Source organism: Cervus canadensis, chromosome 2 (assembly GCF_019320065.1).
Source record: "Cervus canadensis isolate Bull #8, Minnesota chromosome 2, ASM1932006v1, whole genome shotgun sequence".
Lineage (NCBI taxonomy): Eukaryota > Metazoa > Chordata > Mammalia > Artiodactyla > Cervidae > Cervus > Cervus canadensis.
In genome coordinates, this window is record NC_057387.1 from 30,144,385 (window position 1) to 30,162,383 (window position 17,999).

The 17,999-nt window shown below is 53.1% G+C and overlaps 1 protein-coding gene across 2 annotated transcripts in view; it reads left to right on the forward strand.

Moving 5' to 3' along the window:
- The first annotated feature begins 2,502 nt into the window (after positions 1-2,502).
- KCND3 (potassium voltage-gated channel subfamily D member 3) overlaps positions 2,503-17,999 on the forward strand; it is a 236,842-nt gene continuing 221,345 nt past the window's right edge. Inside the window, exons 1-2 of one of the 2 annotated variants that reach the window (XM_043460325.1) lie at positions 2,503-2,780; positions 9,660-10,837. In XM_043460325.1, the coding sequence (XP_043316260.1) occupies positions 9,732-10,837 (1,106 nt within the window). In that variant the 5' untranslated portion in view covers positions 2,503-2,780; positions 9,660-9,731. The remainder of the gene's footprint in view (positions 2,781-9,659; positions 10,838-17,999) is intronic. The other variant, XM_043460324.1, reaches the window with a different exon arrangement.

Genomic DNA, 17,999 nt, shown 5'->3' on the forward strand with positions numbered 1-17,999 from the left:
ACTTCACTTAAATGATGAGATGTGAACCTGGGAGGAATGGGTCCAGAAGTGTGTGTGTGTGTGTGTGTGTGTGTGTGTGTGTGTTGTAGGGCAAGGTAGGGAGGGAGATGGGGGGTGTCCTGAATCAATGTCCTGTCTTCAGACAGGGCTGACCAGGCACAGGAGAGCACAGTTGTCCCACAAGTATATCTCTCTGGAGGAGGAAGATGTTCCCAGCTAACTGTTCCTGGAAACCTCCAAGCTTTGGGGCAGACCCAGCCCCTGAGCTACCTGCAATATGCAAAACAAAGATGGGAATGCACAAGAGTTCAAACCTGGGCAGAAATAAAATGTGTGCGTACTAAGTTGCTTCAATCCTGTCCCACTCTTTGTGACCCTGGACTGTAGCCCACCAGGCTCCTCTGTCTATAGGATTCTCCAGGACAGAATATTGGAGTGGGTTGCCATGCCCTCCTCCAGGGGATCTTTCTGACCCAGGAATTGAACCCCAATCTCTTATGTCTCTCACATTGGCAGGAGGGTTCTTTACCACTAGCGCCACCTGGGAAGCCCCAAGAAAAAAAGCACTGAGTTTTAACTCTCCCAAATTGGACAAGGTGGTGAATGGCTGAAGGAAACTGCCCCTCCCCAGACCTGCTCATCCAGAGTCTGAGAACTCTCAGGGGTCACTACAGTTGGGAGAAAATTAGCTCTTCCCCAGGGATGGGAGGAGGGAGGTGGGAGCAGAGCCAGGGTCTTCCCCGAATTCTTACCCCCGTCTGCCAGGGAGTGGCACTGTTGTTAATCATTATTACTGTATGCAAATCACTATGCAAATCCCACACCACTCCTGGGGCTCCTGGCAAATGCTAATAGAGCCCACGCCCAGCTCTTCAAGGGCCAACTGTACACCTTTCAGACAGACTAGCTTAAGGGGGCTTTGCGGGGAGTGGGATGAATGGGTGAATGAGGGCTTCCGAGCCAGCCAGGAGCCCGCTGGGACTCAAGCCACCATGACTCACCCCACCTCTTAATCTAGAACAGGGCTAAGGGTTCTCATAAAAGCCAGAAGCCTCGTTCGGACTCAGAGGTTCTTTCCCAGCCCCCTTCAAGCACGCCCGCACCTTCATCGCACTCTGCTTTCCCTCGGGCTCTGTTTCACACCCAGAACCGTGGTCGCTCAAGCTCTACATTTCAGTCCCTGCTAAGGCACGGAGCCGCCTCGCCTCCGGAGCGCCAGGCGATTCCGAGCATCCAGGCCGAGATCTCGGAATTCTGGACGCGGGGACAGCTGGAGCCGCTCGGGTCGGCACCGTTCGCGCGGACTGAACCCTCTGCGAACCGAGGCCGAGAGTGTGGGAGTCTGGGCCGTATACCACTCTCTTGGGATGCTCCGGGGCTCCATCCGCCCGACCTCTTGGGCACCTGCCGACTGCCCGCTCCCCATCCTGGGCCGAGCCACCGGGCAGTGGGGATCCTTGGGCTCCAGAGAGGGATCGAGGGACCGGGAGGACTCGGGTTGAGAGTTCACGCTGCTAAGTCCAGACTTAGGGGTCTAGGTACTGAGTCCACGTGGAAGGATAGGAGGGCGAATCCCTACCTTCGGGTCGTGCCCCTTGCGCTCCGGAAGAAGAGCGTCTCTTACGTGGGGCAAGGGCATTGTGTGTCCCCCCGGGACCTCTCCAGCCCCGGCACACCAAGCTCACGGCCGCGGCGAGCTACGAAGCTTGCGCGGTGACGGGCTCCACCTCCCCAGGTGGCAGGGCTCGGCCGCAGGCAAGTGCTGATGCCGCGTGGACAGTCGGTGAGAAACAGACACCCAGCTGGGTCCACATACACACCCCACGCGCGCACACACTGACGCTCCCTATCACCTCTCTCCGAGTCCCCAGCACACACGCCTCCGAGCTCACACTCACGCCTACTCCCCGCTCCGCCTCCACGCCCAGGCCGAGCTCACCTTGCCACGCTCACCCCCCTGCCCATCCTCGCTGGCACACGCGCCCACACCCGCGTCGGCACACTCCGCCACCTCCAGGCACACCCTAGGATTCCTCCACTGGCCCGGGGAGACGCACCAGGCTCTGCCTCGTCTCCCTGCCCCCCACCCTGGCTCACGCGCGCGCCCCTCTACACACACACATACACAAACACACGCGCGCACACACACACCCTCGCGCGGGGAGTCACTCCCCCTAGCACGCCCTCGCCCTGGGCACCCTCCCGCGGCGAGCCTCCGGGTCCTCCTCGTCTCTCCCTCCGCGCTCTCTGGCCCGGCCTGGAGCCGCTCGGTCGCCGGGGATCTGTCGGGAGGCAAGGGCGCAGCCTCGCCGCCTCCCCCGGACTCTCCTCTCCGCCCCGCCCGCGCCGCGCCCCCATCGCCTCCCCCTTCGGGAGAGGGACCTCGCCAGGCAGCCGGTGGCCCGCCGGGCTCCGCTCCGCGCGGCGCCGGCAGCGGCGGGGGCAGGGCGCGAGCGAGGGAGCCCGCGAGCCCGCGAGCCCGCGAGCGGAGCGGCGAGGCGGGGAGGGGACGCGCTGCCGAGCCGGGGCTGGAGCGACGGCGGCCGCGGCGGCGGCGACGGGGCAGGGAGGGCCCCACGGACAGACGGACGCACGAACGGACGGAACGAAGAAGGAAAGGAGAGACTTGGCTCGCGAGGAGGAGCGGTGCGAGCGGCGGCCGCTGGGCGCTTCCCCGCGCTGCTGGGTGCTCTGCGCCTCCGCGGCCCCCGGCTCCCCGCGGCAGCTTCCTCGCGCGCGCGGGGCGCGGGGTGCGGGGCCCGGGGCTTGCTTCGCCGAAGGTAAGAGGGACGCGACCGAGCCTTTTGGAGCCAGGAAGCGCGCTCAGCGCTGCTCCCACGCCTGTTGCTCCGGCTGCCCACGCGGCACCCTCCCACTCCCGCACCCGGGTGGGTGGGCGCTGGGGCGCCGGAAGGATTGGGGGTGGGGCTGGCGCCGTGGGGGAGCAGGCAGCCGGCCCGGAGGCGTCGGTTCCCGCGGGCTGCGGAGCCACCTCCGGGCAGCTAGGCGCTGTGAGGTTTGGAGGTGGGGGTGTGAACCTCTGCCCTCCTTCCATTGGCCTGCCTTCCCTCCGGGGTGCCAGAGGCAGCTCCCCGGGATCCGGCGGCAGGTGGCGACGGCTCGCTCGGTCCCCGCTCCTTCTGAGGGGAGAAGGAGAGAAATGGCTGAGGGTGGAAGCGGGGAGCAGTTTGGGGCGCTTTACAAAGTTCTTCAGCCGGGCGATCGGGCGGTGTGCCTATCATAGGCTGGGGGCCCGCACATCTGGTCCTGCCCGACGCCGCTTGCCCCCGGCGAGCTCTGGGAAGGGTCTCTGAGCAACACCAGGGGCCGGAGTGGCCCGGGGGAGGCCGTTGGAAAGACTCACTTTGCGAGATGTTTACACTGGGAATGAGGTGCGGAAGGGACTGGGCAGAGAAGTTACCTAGAATCAACTAAATTCCTGCACTTGCTTAGTGTTGACATTTGAATCGAGTCCAAGATGTTCTGCTTTTATCCCGGGCAGCGGTGATATGTCAGCAACAGGCTGAGGTTCTGAACCTGGAATCTTATAGCAAAGAGAAGGCTCGGTTATATTTCTTGGGAGAGGGTGCCTGAACTTTCTCCCGATTGTAGGTACAAGGCAGTCTTTTCAAGACCTGGTTCTATGTGGTTCGTGATAGTATTTTGCATGAATGTTACAGAGATGGTTAAATTTACGCGTTATTTACCATCACTTCAAGGGAACCCGGATATTTAATGTCTGTAGAAAGGGGGCCTGGACCAGCAGGAATTCAAGGCAAAGCATGTGTACCTTTTTCCCATGTGGACATGTTGGCACAGGGGCTGGAATAGATGTGTTTATTTTCCCCTGTCTCTACTGGAATGCAACAAAATGCAAGTACAAAAGGGACCCCCAGAGGAAGAAAGATTAGCAGCTTGCTCCCTTTCGCTGTTGAAGAGGCTGGAGAAAAAATCAAGAGTTCAGAAAAGTGCTCTGGCCAGCCTAGGAGAGGCACTGCGGGAGAAGAGGATCTCTGCGTGTGTCCCAGGCCTGCATCCCAAGGATCCCCATCTCGTCACCCTACCAATTTCATGGCTGCTTACCCAAACCCTGTGGGCACAGGAGAATGCCCTCTGGGTTGTCAGGACCCTCTGCTCCCAGACTGGCTCCATTCTGGGCTGAGTGAAAAATTGTGGAAAGTGAAAGTTTCAAGAGACTCTCCATACCCAGTTCTCTGTCGAGGTCACTGAAGGGTAGATCTTGGTGACATGATGTTTTCATTGCCTTGTGCCTGTGCTCAGGTTAAGTGTCAGTCCCCAGGACAGATGGTCTGCTCACTTTGCCCACGTTGGGCCCTCTCTCTCCGCCACAGAAGCTGGCTAACAGGGCTGCCTGTTTACAGCAGGGGGAATGTGTTTCCCTTTTCTAGGATTTTTTTTTTTTTTCCGCCTATGTCATTTCAGCACTCACCTGTTTCAAATGTCTCTTCCCCATCCTCCCCCCACCCCCATCTTTCCCACTGTCAAACTCTTCTGCCAAAAACAAAAATAGCTTCAGATTTTTCATTTGTAAGGCGTCCACGTCCTAGTAAAACCTTGGCATTTGAGGCCTGTGCAGTGCTATTGGCTGGAAATGGGGCCGCACTGTGGTGCCTGTTGCAAGAATTCATACCCAGGTCGGCTCCAGGAGGCGTTGGTGCCTGTCAGGGGGCGAGTGTTGTGGTGAGAGTCTTGGAGAAGCCCTGCTTGAGCTGGGTAAAGCCTGCAGGGTTGTATGGAGGGGATGGCTGGCATGGCCACAGGCATGGGACACTTTTCCTCTACTTCCAAACTCTCTCACACACTCACAGAAGTAACAATGGGGTGATTCCTCCCATTTTGGTACTTTTTACTAAGCGGACAGGGCTTGAAGCTTTGGAGACAGCCTGGCCTTCTTTGGGAAGATCGTCCTGGTTTAATACATGGGATAAAAGTTCGACTGTGGGGCCAGAGGCTTTTTTGATAGATAGAGAGGGACTGTTCTTCCTTCCCCAGTTCTCAATTATTCATCTGAGAGTAGTTTGTAAAATACCCAGAGACTTTGGAGAAGAGGAGATTGGCATGGGAAGGGGAGAGTTAAGTGATGGGATTCAGCATGGCAGCAGCAGATACCAGGGAGTGAGGCTTGGGAGTCAGGGTGAAACAGCACTGGCAGAATGCAAGTGGGAGGGCGCCACTCTCCCAGGGTATACAACTGCATACCTGGCCCAAGCAGAGTATTAGGGGGGTAACTGCTGGTTCTGTGGTCTCTTACTCTTTGCCACGGGAACCCCCAAAGTTTCTGCCTTTCTTAGCTCTATCCTGGGATAAAGCAAGGATGTTAAGAGTCAGAGGTCCAGGACCCAGGGTCTGGAGCCTGGGCCCCTTTTCCCTCCAGGGGTGTGGCCAGGGGTTCTATGAATGAACTGGGCCTTTGATTGCCTTGAGATCTAAGCAATGCAGGCTCTGTGCCCCTTTCTGGGCACCAGCCTCATCAGAAATTCCCAGAAGTGCCTCTGTTAAAAGGAGGCTCAGACTAACTCCGTCCCCACAGCAACAAACCCAGAGGCTCTACGGCTGGCTTTGCAGGGGCCACCGTGAGGAAGAGATCTTGGTGTCACCTGAGCTACAGGCTTGATGTCCTGGATCCAGTAGAATCAAGGATTACTTGAGCTAGAGATCTCCTTGTCACTTTCTTGTCCAGTTATCTCATTTGACAGACGAGGCTTGTGCGGCCCAGAGGATAATGGTGGCTTGCTTTCACAAGTTCAGGTGAGAATTAGAACGGGAGTGCTGGGCCTTCCAGACTCCGAGCTTTCTGCTGCCTGGGGACGGGGTGGGCAGAGCCTGCATCCTGCTCTCTCCCCAAGGACCTTTGGTATTTGGCTACACCTAGGTCAAGAAAGTCATTTGGCAGTGAGCTGCCATGCCATGCTGCCATGCTCCGTCACTTCAGTTGTGTCTCTTGGATTGCAGCCTGCCAGGCTCCTCTGTCCATGGGATTCTCCAGGCAGGAATACTGGAGTGGGTTGCCATTTCCTCCTCCAGGGGATCTTCCCCACCCAGGGATCAAACCTGTGTCTCTCATGTCTCCTGTACTAGCAGGTGGGTTCTTTACCACTAGCACCAACTGATCAGTAGCCTATTGGAAAATCGTCACCTCCTATATACACAGAACATAGTCACTTTGAAGGAGTCTCAGCTCCTTTCCTGAAGCTTGTCAGCATAAATGCCCATGTCATAGGATTTTTGTGGGATTAATTAACTCTTCCTGCAAAACGTGCTTAAACCAGTGCCCACTGCATAGTCAGTGATCAATAAATGTTAGCTTAATCTGAATTGGAATTATCCTGTGACCAGTCTTTAAACTGCAGGCTTTCTTCCCAAACTTCTCTTGCTCCTCAGAAAACCTAGCTAAGTGTGTGCTTAGGGACTACAGATTCTCCTCATAGCCTAAAGGAAATACAGGGAGTTAAAAGGGTACATTTCTTGAAGAAAGATATAAAATGCATGGGATGTGTTCCCCAATCTTCTATCAGCGGCATGTGGATTACTCATTGCCATGGATAAACGATCCCCCTGTTCTTTCCTCAGTTCCCGTAATCAAGAGCTCATCAGGCCTGCACTGTTTTTCTGTTCTCTGACTGGTGACATTTAGAGGGAATGTCATTGTCATTCCCGATGTCTTCTGTGGCACCTGAGTCACCTCCCTTTATGAGGAAGCAGAAAGTCCTGTGAACATGCTCCTTAGCATGCAGAGGGGAAACTGAGGTAGAGGTCGGCTCCTTGGGAAAACTCCACTGAGAGCCACAGTGAGTCAGAGGCACTTAAATTGGGTTCATTTTATTTAGATCTGTCTTCAGAGTTTACTGAGTGGAGAAAGAATGCCCACCCTTGAAAACCCTGATGGTGTGGAATAAAATCGATGGATTATAATTGGCATCTATGTAATCTTGATTCCCACGTGTCCTTTATTGTGCCCACTTTTGGGGATCATCGGTAGGTTGAGCACCTACTATGCTACCTCCTGACTTGTCATGTAAAGACAGAAGCATCGTGGCTTTACCCTTAAGGAGCTTTGTGTGGGATGGGGAAAGCAGGGAAGAGGCCTGTCTATCCCCTCGAACTCCACATTGAGACGGCCCGGGTTTAAATCTTCCTGTCTAATCATTACATCCTTCAGCCAGTTATACCTCCTCATGCTTCATCTTCCTCATCTGCAAAATGGGGACGACGGTGGTGTCTGCCCCCTGTGGGTGTTGGTGGGGTGGATTGAAGTGGTCCATGCTATGTAAGCATGTGACACTGTGCTGGCTGGCAGTCAGCCCTCAGTAAACATCACCTAATATTCTTCTTACAGGAAGACCTTGAGAAGCAGTGTAACACAGGATCTCGGGGCATGTGGTGTGGGGTCAGACTGCCTGTCCAGGACTGTAGTCCCTGTCCTTCCCCCTTCCAGCTGGCCGACTCCTGAATTTCAGACCTCTTCTTCCTAGGGTTGCTGGGAGGATTACATGAGCTGATCCACTGGAGACAGTGCAGTGCCTGGCATAAAGTCAGCACTCAATTACTGTTGGCCATGATGATAAGACTCGTGAAGAGTGTCTGTAACCCAGGCGAGAGGGTGATAGGTGCTAGGGAAGAGGAGCAAATAGAGTGTGGAGAGCCCAAACGAGGAGAGAATTTCAGAGTGGGGAGAGGAAGACGCATCACAGAGAGAGCAAGGCACAGGGGAGCTTCTAATTGGAGGGCTGGGTGAAGGGGAAGGATAGTCCCAACAGAAGGAATAGTGCCCACAGACAGACCCCCAAGGACTATGCATGAGCCCATCTAGGATCTAGGATAGGTGCCTGGGACATGGGGCTGGCATGATAAACCAGGATCCATTTGTGAAAATGCCAGAATGCCAGTCCAAAGAGTTCAGACTTGATTTGGTAAGCCGTGGGAAGATCTTGGTTTAGGGAGATTAACCTGAGCAGGATGGATTTACTGGGAACAGGAGAAATAGGGGTCGGGAGAATGAGAGACAAACAGACCAATGGGAAAGAGGACTCAGGGAATCGAGGCCTTATGAGAGCAGAGACCTACTGTCTCATTATCTGGCAATTGTTTGCATCTTTGGGTGCAGCAGTGAGGAAGATGGCCAAGGTGACAGGCCGGGGGTTAAGGATGCTGTGAGCCAAAGATGAAGAGCAGCTTTTTGCGAGGAGGTAGACCCAGCTTCCTCCTGTCCAGTTTCAGAGATCTCCAGGTGGCAGAGTCCAGGGGTGGCTCAGGAATGAGAGAAGGGAGAAATCTGGAAAACTCAGCAGAGTTGGGAGTCAGGAGAAGCAAACAGGGTTACGGAAAGATGAGATCAAATTGCCTTACAAGACTGATCCTCTGCCTCATTTATTTAAACCAGCTGAATTACAGAGGGTCCAAATCATTCTGAGTCAGGATTGGCTCTGTGAGATCAGTTTCAGATCTGGGAAAATGAGCGTGTCAACCCCAAACAATTTCCCGTTGCTGTTCGTGTGTTTCTGTGTCACCACGTGTCTCCCCACAGATGGTATACATTTGGGGATTGCAGACTCATTTCACTACTGTCTTTAAAAAGCCAGACTCGGGAAGGTAAATCTGTTTCCCAAAGCCAAATATAATTCTCCGTGCCATTGTTCCCTCCATCCATGCAGGTGATGGGGAAGTGTGTACATAGCCCGGTTCAGAGAGCGGTGAGTGAAGGGCCGAGGTGGCCCAGCTCCGGAGGAATCTCTGAGGGTGGAGTAAGGCCAGGTGAAAGAGGCTGGCATGGGAAAGGGTATTGTTATATAACCTGAGGGAGTTAGGGATGGTGGGCAGATGGAGATGGGAGGCGAGGAGTCTGGAGATGGCAGTAAGTGTGGATCAGCTTCCTCTGGGAGGGAGAAGGACAATGCTTGGAAGGCAGGTGAACCAAGAATCCAAGAGTCCTTTACAAGGTGGGGGAGGAACCCTAGCCTCCAGCCTCTCCCACAGCTTTCTATTATGGCTCTGAGAGCATGACTGGACACGAGGTTGCCAAATGTCCCAGCTGAATGTCCCAGAAGGTAGCACGCCACCAGGGTCAGCCTTCTCCATGGAACTTGGGGACAGAACTCCACCAAGTTCTGGCATCTCCGAGAATTTTCCAGAGTCTTGGGCAGCCCCAGCCTCCTCACCAGTGAGGAGTGGAAAGAATGTGTTTCCCTGATCTCCCCCCTCCACACCCCATTCCTGATTACCCTAGTGGGTGAAGAGAGAAATAAAAATTAGCATGTTTATCCCACTTTTAAATTCATTTAATGAGAACTCATTTACCCTCTCCCAATTTAAATTCGTAATGACACCATAACCTTTCGGAGCTGATTATTAACCACGTCTTCCCAGATCTTTCTGTTAAAGAGGCTTTCCCTCCAAGTGCTCCTGAGCCCTCTTGGAACTTGACAATTTGTCAGGCAGTCAACAACATCTGGTGATCCCACATTGCTGCAAGACCGGGTGCGGAATCAAGTCCCCTCTCTTTGGTGGCGACTTCAGTTCCATTCATTTCCCTTCCAGACGTTTGCTGTTTCACGTCCTGATGACCCTTGCCTGTGTCCCATCTCCCACCCGGGCGCAGACAGGGGACTCACGGGTTCTCTGCTCTCTCTTCCTGTCTCCAGGGGTCGCTGAACTAACTTCCAAGCTGGTGTGCGGGGTGGCAGAGCAGTGGCCGCCCAGGAGCTGGAGTCACCATGGCGGCCGGAGTCGCAGCCTGGCTGCCCTTCGCGCGGGCTGCGGCCATCGGGTGGATGCCGGTGGCCAACTGCCCCATGCCCCTAGCCCCGGCCGACAAGAACAAGCGGCAGGATGAACTGATCGTCCTCAATGTGAGCGGGCGGAGGTTCCAGACGTGGCGGACCACGCTGGAGCGCTACCCGGACACACTGCTGGGCAGCACGGAGAAGGAGTTCTTCTTCAACGAGGACACCAAGGAGTACTTCTTCGACCGGGACCCAGAAGTGTTCCGCTGCGTCCTCAACTTCTACCGCACTGGCAAACTGCACTACCCGCGCTACGAGTGCATCTCCGCCTACGACGACGAGCTGGCTTTCTACGGCATTCTGCCGGAGATCATCGGTGACTGCTGCTACGAGGAGTACAAGGACCGCAAGAGGGAGAACGCCGAGCGGCTCATGGACGACAATGACTCGGAGAACAACCAGGAGTCCATGCCCTCGCTCAGCTTCCGCCAGACCATGTGGCGGGCCTTCGAGAACCCGCACACCAGCACGCTGGCCTTGGTCTTCTACTACGTGACTGGCTTCTTCATCGCCGTCTCGGTCATCACCAACGTGGTGGAGACCGTGCCGTGCGGCACGGTGCCCGGGAGCAAGGAGCTGCCGTGTGGCGAGCGCTACTCCGTGGCCTTCTTTTGCCTGGACACAGCCTGCGTCATGATCTTCACGGTGGAGTACCTCCTCCGGCTTTTCGCGGCGCCCAGCCGCTACCGCTTCATCCGCAGCGTGATGAGTATCATCGACGTTGTGGCCATCATGCCCTATTACATCGGCCTGGTCATGACCAACAACGAGGACGTGTCGGGCGCCTTCGTCACGCTCCGGGTCTTCCGCGTCTTCAGGATCTTCAAGTTCTCGCGCCACTCCCAGGGCCTGCGGATCCTGGGCTACACCCTGAAGAGCTGTGCCTCGGAGCTCGGCTTCCTCCTCTTCTCCCTCACCATGGCCATCATCATCTTTGCCACTGTGATGTTTTACGCCGAGAAGGGCTCCTCCGCCAGCAAGTTCACGAGCATCCCCGCCTCGTTTTGGTACACCATCGTCACCATGACAACACTGGGGTAAGTCGGAGCTGTTGGACTGGAGAAGGGCGGAGGTTGGATTGACGGGGAAACTGTGGATGGTATCAGAGCCGGACACGGAAGATGGAGTCACTTCCCCAAGTTGTAGGAGCAAGGGAAGTTGCTAATCAGAAGAGGAAGGCGCCTAAGTGATTTGTTTGGGGATGATGAATGCTCTGAATTGAGTTTTCTTTTAGCAGTAGGGTATGTATTTTACAAAACATGGAAAATTGTCACCATGTCTTTTTTCAGCCATGCATTCTGTGTATGTGTGTGTGGTGGGGGAGGAGTGAGTGGAGACTGCTGCATTCTTATATGCACCTGAGCTTGCAAGGGCTGCCTTGAGGAGGAAAACAGGGCAGCAGGAAGGAAGAATGCTGTAAGAAGTTCAGTGAGAGTTGTCAGGAGGATACAGATTTCCATTCACAGGAGACCCTAGAACTCTCTTTTTGGAGCCGCCCTGCATTTCTCCTTCGTAGTATATTTGCAGGCTATTTTCTCTTCTGCCTTATTTTTCTTTTTTGCCGCCACAGATGCTCAAGGGCTCCGTAGCTCTGAGTAGACTTCCTCTAAGTGACTCTGAACTTGGGTTTTCTGCAAAGTGGGGCACCTGATTTGTTTTTTTTTCTCGCTGAAGGAGCAGTAGTTTTGCTTTCTCAGTCTGACTCTGTGGTGGGATGATCCTTCAGCTTACCTGGGTGATGGTGAGATGGTCTGATGGATCATGTGGTCAGACACAGTAGCAACAATATCATCAGTGGGAGGGAAAGGTGCTCAGTGAGGTCACGGGTGACTCTGTCTCTTCTCTCCCCAGGGTTCCCTCTCCAGTTGAGATCACCGAAATATATTTATGGTGCTGGGATATGAAGCTTTCCATCAGAGGATGGGGGTGGGGGTGGCGCTCAAGAAGCAGATTACAGTCTTCACCCTAACAGGATTAAAGCCAGCGAAGGCAGCTTCATGGACATGTGTATTTCTTAGGGTCTTCAGCCGTGGGAAGTCATTGAGGCTCAAGCAAAATCCCTTCACAATTCATACACTGGGCTGTATTTGCTTAGGCCAGGAAGCATTATATTACTGATGGAGAATTCATGAAGCTTTTTATTTGGTGTTTGACAATTCAGTTGGTGGCGTCCTGGTGATTCGATTTTTTTTTTTTTCCTGGCTGAAACCCTGTGGCACTGGTATCGGTTTTTCCATAGTGCTTATTGGGAATGACTGAGCAGGTGACAGGACCTTTTAAAATGATTACATTTGTCATTCTGCCACACAGAAGAGAGGAGCAAGGGGGAGAGCGAGGGCTGTTGTTGTCCATTTGTGAAGGCCACATTTGACGGGGGCATTCCACTCATCTGGCAGAGGCCACCTTGCCCTTCCCTTCCTCTTCAGCACACACGTAGTCTCCCACTAACAGCTCCCACCCAAAGTGGGCAAGGATGTCTGGTCATTTGACCTTGTCTCTCTTGACTCGGGGAGTAGATGTGGCTTCCTGGCATGGTGGGATATCTAGGGATAAGATGGACTGGAGAACTGGCCCTGTGTTAGGAGAAGGAGGCACATTTGCTGTGTCTCTGCTAACCTGGCCATCCCCTCGCTTTCCTGAAGGGAACTTCTCCATTGCCAGGACCTCCGTGGCTACACTCTGACTGTCCAATACCCTTAAGTGCCCCTTGATGGGACTCGTAATACCAGTGATGCCTCAGGACCGCCATGGGGAGAAAACAGGGCAGACGGCTGAGTGTCAGAGTGAAAATGGGGCCATTTCAGAGGAGATCAATGGAAACTTCAGTGGCCACCTGCCCGTTACTTTTTATTATTAGCATAACAGCATATGTGTGTCTACTATGTGTCAGCAGTGTGCTGAGCACTTTGCATATGTTATCTCTTTAAGTCTTCACAACAGCCTTGCAAGGTAGGAAAAATTCCACATAACTTTGAAGATGCAGCAGGCAAGGCTCAGAGAGGTTAAGTAAATATCTATAGTCACATAGCTGCTGAGGGGCAGTGCCGCTTTTCAAATGCCAGCCTGGCTGTCTCCAGGGCCCTTTCTCTTTTCATTTCCTACTCTACTTGTTCCCGTACCATCAGGGCCTATAGGTGGAAATCAGTCCTTCAGAGCTTTTCTTTCTTTTTTTTTTTTTTAATGGCCTCAGGGTGTCATAATCTATTCTAGTCCTATCTCTATTTAAGAAAGTGTCAGCGTAGTGAGGACTACAGGCACCTCACTAGGCACACAGGGAATTTATGAATATATAAAACATTTTCTTCTGGCCAGTTTAAGTTCTGCCTGGGAAATTAATGGCTGCTTTCACTGCAAAATCTATTTACTGTCACCGGGGAGACCAGTGATTTCCTTTAGCCTTCGCTGTGTAGATCAAGGTCAAGTCTAGCGCCAGTGGGTGGACAGTCATGGCCTCACATTTTCTTTTGGGAGGTGAGGGAGGGACAGAGCAAGAGGTCTGCCAGAGAGTGAGGACTCCTGCGTGGAAAGACCCACACTGCCCACCCTGACTTCGGGCCCTGCGAGCTCCTCACCCTTCCCTTCCTCAAGCAGCAAGATGTCTAGCCTTAGTGAGGAAAGACTCACAAACAAAAATGAAACGTTTAGTCATGTTTTGCTTAACCTCTTTTAAGTAACAGGAAAGCAGGCTTTTTCTTCCCGTCCACCCTGACTAGTGTTGGGTGGATCGGGCTGCTTAACTTTGACCTAAGTTGGCGGTGGAACCCATCACCCGGCTTGCTGCTTGACTCTAAACAGCAGGTATTTGGCAAAACTCTTAAATGGGTGAGTCAATGAGAACGGGACTCCTTCTCCATGTGCTTGGTCTGATACTGTCCTCAGTCCCTTCCAGACCCACCTGTCCTCTCTCTAGGGTGGACCCAAGATTTGTGTCTCCCCCAGCGCTGGCCCCAGGGAGGGAGCAGGGCAGTCTTCATCTGGTGTGTGGTCCCCCCTCCCTGGGATGATCTGCGACGCTGTGGCGGGTCTTCTTGCTCTTATCGGAGGTCTTACCCACCCGATCCTGGAAACCGTCCCTCTCCTCTGGCTGCTCTCTGTCCTGAGCACATCCATTGGCTACTTGTAAGCTTGTTGGATCATTCCGGAAAGCCTGACTTTGCTTACTCTTTGCTGGTGTTTGAACCCCAAGTGGCCGTGCAATGCCAAGGGCCAGTGTTCTGCCACGTTCTACGTTCTGTCTAGTTGCTTCCAACAATCCCTGGCAGACTCCTCCTTCTTCCTGTCTCCAGACCCTTCCCACCCACACCTTCCTAGGCTTCCTAGTTCCAGTCCGGAAGGGCTGTCCTGTGGGCCTTTGCTGACTGATGAGTCGAGGGCCGATGTGTCGAGTGAAGGAGTTTGCTCTTCCTGGCTCTGGTTGCCATCTCTCTGCCTGCTTTCCCAGGACCCGCTGATGAGTTACTCGGGTGTCCTCCAGGGAGGGATCTCCCGGAGCCAATTATTCCTATTTATTTAATTTCTCAGAATATCTTGAGCACACAGAACAATAACAACCCAGCCGCCACCAATACTGAAACAATAACAACCCAGCTGCCACCAGTGGCTTTCCTTGGCCACCTCCCATGCTGGTGGGGAAGACACCTTTGCCCAGCCCAGGGTTTCCTGGTGCCCCCTTGACAGTTGAGCTTCCAAATTCACCATTAAAGGATTAATTTCTGTGCTTATAATTGATGCTACAAATAAAATAAATCCTCGGTTATCTCAGTTAACAGAGGGAAGGGATAACACAGAGCGCCCAATATTGAATAAGACCATCACCTCTAGTTTGGGACTGTATTATATATCATAGACTTTCTCAAAGCAGATTTTCCCTCTTCATTTTGTTTGACTTTGCTTGACATCACCACTGGGCACACTGTCTGAGCCAGTCCATGGGTGAAGCTCATGTGGGCCGTGGGGCAGAGGGGAAGGAAGCTTTGTGAACAAGCATCCACAAGGGCCATCGAGCGCCAGCTCCAGGCCTGGAAGAGATAAAGTGCTCTTGGACATCCTAGGGAGGGGGAATTGGGCTTGGGAAGGGCACGGAGCAGCGTCACTCTAATGAGATGGCCCGATGCCGCCTGTTTGGCTTGGTTATGTAATTGAGACCGGCAGCCTATCTGTCACCCCGTGGCCTGAGATGAGAGAGCTTTTGACAGTGTCCAAAAATCACTTTAACGAAAACAGAATCGATTTTTACTTCTTCCAAGCACGAAGCAGCCTCCAGGTAATTTGCATTTCCCTTTAAAGTCTAATCCTGGAAGGGGCCTGCCTGAGGTTTGAGAGACTGGGAGCCGGGCCTGGGAGATCAATATGGGCACTCCACAAAATGGGGTGCTTGATCAGGCACCCCCAGTGGAACCAATCAGAGGTGGGTTTTGTTAACCCTTCGGTTCCTGAAATTCTGTCTTTACCATCATCCACTGCCTCTGGGGGGGTCCACCAACCCTCCTCCCACCTTCCAAGGGCCTTGGAGTGGGGTGTTGGCCAAACAGTGCCCATCTGGATGGTGGTGGGTCCCTGCCTGGGGGATCTGATTATAATGCAATTACTGGGAATAAATGATCTCAGGATCTTCTCTTGATTTGACATTTGTTAACCAATAGTTCTCTGGTGCTGAAATTCCTAAGAGAGAGTGGAGACCTGCATCCCAACAAGGAATCATTCATTCATTCAACATTTATTGAGTGCCTATTGTGTATCAGCCAGCACCATAGGCTCTGAGAACGCACAGGTGCCATGATTGCTCGTCAGCCCTATGTAAAGTACAGACCAAATGAATGAGACTCATTTCTCTTTTTTTGAACCAAAAAAAGAGAGGGTAGGAAGAGCAGGGTCAGAAAAGTGGCTTTTATTCACGTTCTTCCTGTCCCTCCAGAGACTACCCCTCACTCTGCTCCGTCTGGCTAACTCCTGTCATCCTACAAAACAGCCTACATTGTCTCCTCCAGGAAGGCTTCCCACATGCACTACCGTGCATCTTTCTTGCCAACTGCCACATTTCATTAACTTTGTTTATATGTCTTTTTCCCCGAATATGAGTTCCTCAAGGGCAGGTATCTGCTTCAAAGATCACTTTATGATCTCTACCTGGCTCAGGACCCGATATGTACTAGGCTTCAGTATGTATCTGTTCAACAAAACAGGTGTGTACTCTGGCTTACCCATCTTCAATTTTCTCACTTGTTAACCATCTCCTGCCCATTGTAAGAACCAGTGAAAGTGCTATCTGACTGTTAGTGATATGGTCCTGTCTAACAGGATGTTTGTGGGTGGGTGGAAATGAGGAGGCCAAGCAGGGAATTCTCTAGTTCTGATGTCAGTCTAGTAGGGTTGGGGCTTTCTTGCAAGGGAAGTTTCAACCCATGTATTTCACTATTGACTGCTTGGCCAGGCTCCATGCTGACTCCAGGGCCAGGAAGGAGCAGAAAGGGTGCCATAGATAAGCCCCCCTACCCATGACATTTCCCTCCATTCAGTTATTTATTCAACAGATACTTGAGTAGCTATTAGGCCCTGGGGATATGGCAGCAAAGGAAACAGCCCCTGATCTTGTGGGGCTTACATTCAAGTGGAGAAAACAAGACCAGTAAAGAGATAGATGGATACATACCTACAGATAGGCAATCAGGAAGTAATGCATGCTGCAGAGAAAAATAAAGCATAATGTAAAAATAAAGCATAATGTGATAAATTGGGGGTGCCAAGTGTGAGAGGGGATGCAGCAAGGGAGAGCTGCTATTTTATGTGAGGAGGTCTAGACAAGCCTCTCAGATAAGGCTGAATTTTAGCAGAACCTGAAAGAATGTGGGTTTCTTGGGGAAGAAACCCAGGCAGAGGGAACAGCAAACATAAAGGCCATCAGGCAGGAGGGGCCTTGGTGTGCTATTCTTGGAAGAGCAAGAAGGCGCCGATGGTCCAGCCCCAAGAGCAGGGACAGGTAGCGCAAAACAGCCCATGCAGGGCCCGCATAATCACTGTGGTCACCACAGGGACTTGGCCCTCTGCCTTTTATGAGTATGCTTGGAATGGGAAGTCGTTGGAGAGTTTTGAGAAAACCTGACTCACTTGAAAGGATCTGGGCAATGGGCAGTGAATTCATTGTAGAAGAGAAGCTACCATAGCAATCTGGGCAAGAGATAAGGGTGGCTGGGATCTAGTGGTGGCAGCGGAAAGGGGAGAAGTGAGAGATTCTGTATACGGTTGAAGGTCAAGGCCACAGGACACACTTGCTGGTCCTGCAGCTAGCCTGCCAACTGAGAGCTTCACCAGCTCCCATGGTCGAGGACTGGCCTGAAAGACAGAGACCTAAAGACTTCCACTGCTGGGAGAAGCATCTCACAAGAAGCGGCCTGCAGGGTGGCTCCCAGACCCTGGCACAGGACGGCAGACCTCAGAGGCCGAGCTGGAACATTGCCATCTGAGAACAGGGCTGGACTGGCAATCAGCAGGGGCATCTGCACCTGACTGAGGTTGCCTTCAACCCAGGCAGAATTTCCCCAGCACCTGCCAAGGTGTTCACCACTGTGTGGGCAGTCTTGGCTCAGAAACTGAAAGGGAGCAGCCAGTCTCAAAGGCGGCAGCTCTGGTAGCTGCTGATACAGGCAGGGGAAGCACTTTGGGGCTGCAGGGGAGGAAGAAATGAATTCCCACGGGTGGAATGTCAGCCTTCGGGGTTCTTCACCCCAGGGTCACCACATTAGATTCGTCTTCCGATACAGCTGTTCAAATCGCCGCGATTTTTGGAAGGGGATTTCCATGCTGATGCCCATTTCACAGCTCTCTTCCAGAATCTCTTAAAATCAATTTCTCTCTCTCTCTCTGTTTGGTTTTGTTTGGGTTTCCCTCTTTAAACACACCCGTAAACAAAAACATGATTCTTCCTGAGGAGCAGCAATTATTCTGCCTGAAAATAGTGTAAATAAAAGGCAGCCGGGCCCTCCCTCTCCCCAGGGGTGGGGCAGAACCCCTTGGTAACTATAGGAGGATTTTTGTTTCTCTCACCCATGAGGGAGCGCCTGTCCCAGTCCCCACAGGGCTCTTGGCCACACGCCTTTGTGGCTGGAAGCTTCTCCCGGGCAGGAAGAGGAGCAGAGACTTCTTTGTGAGTCCTCCCTCCCACTGTCCTCCAGGAAACTGACACTCTACTCACATCTTGAGTGT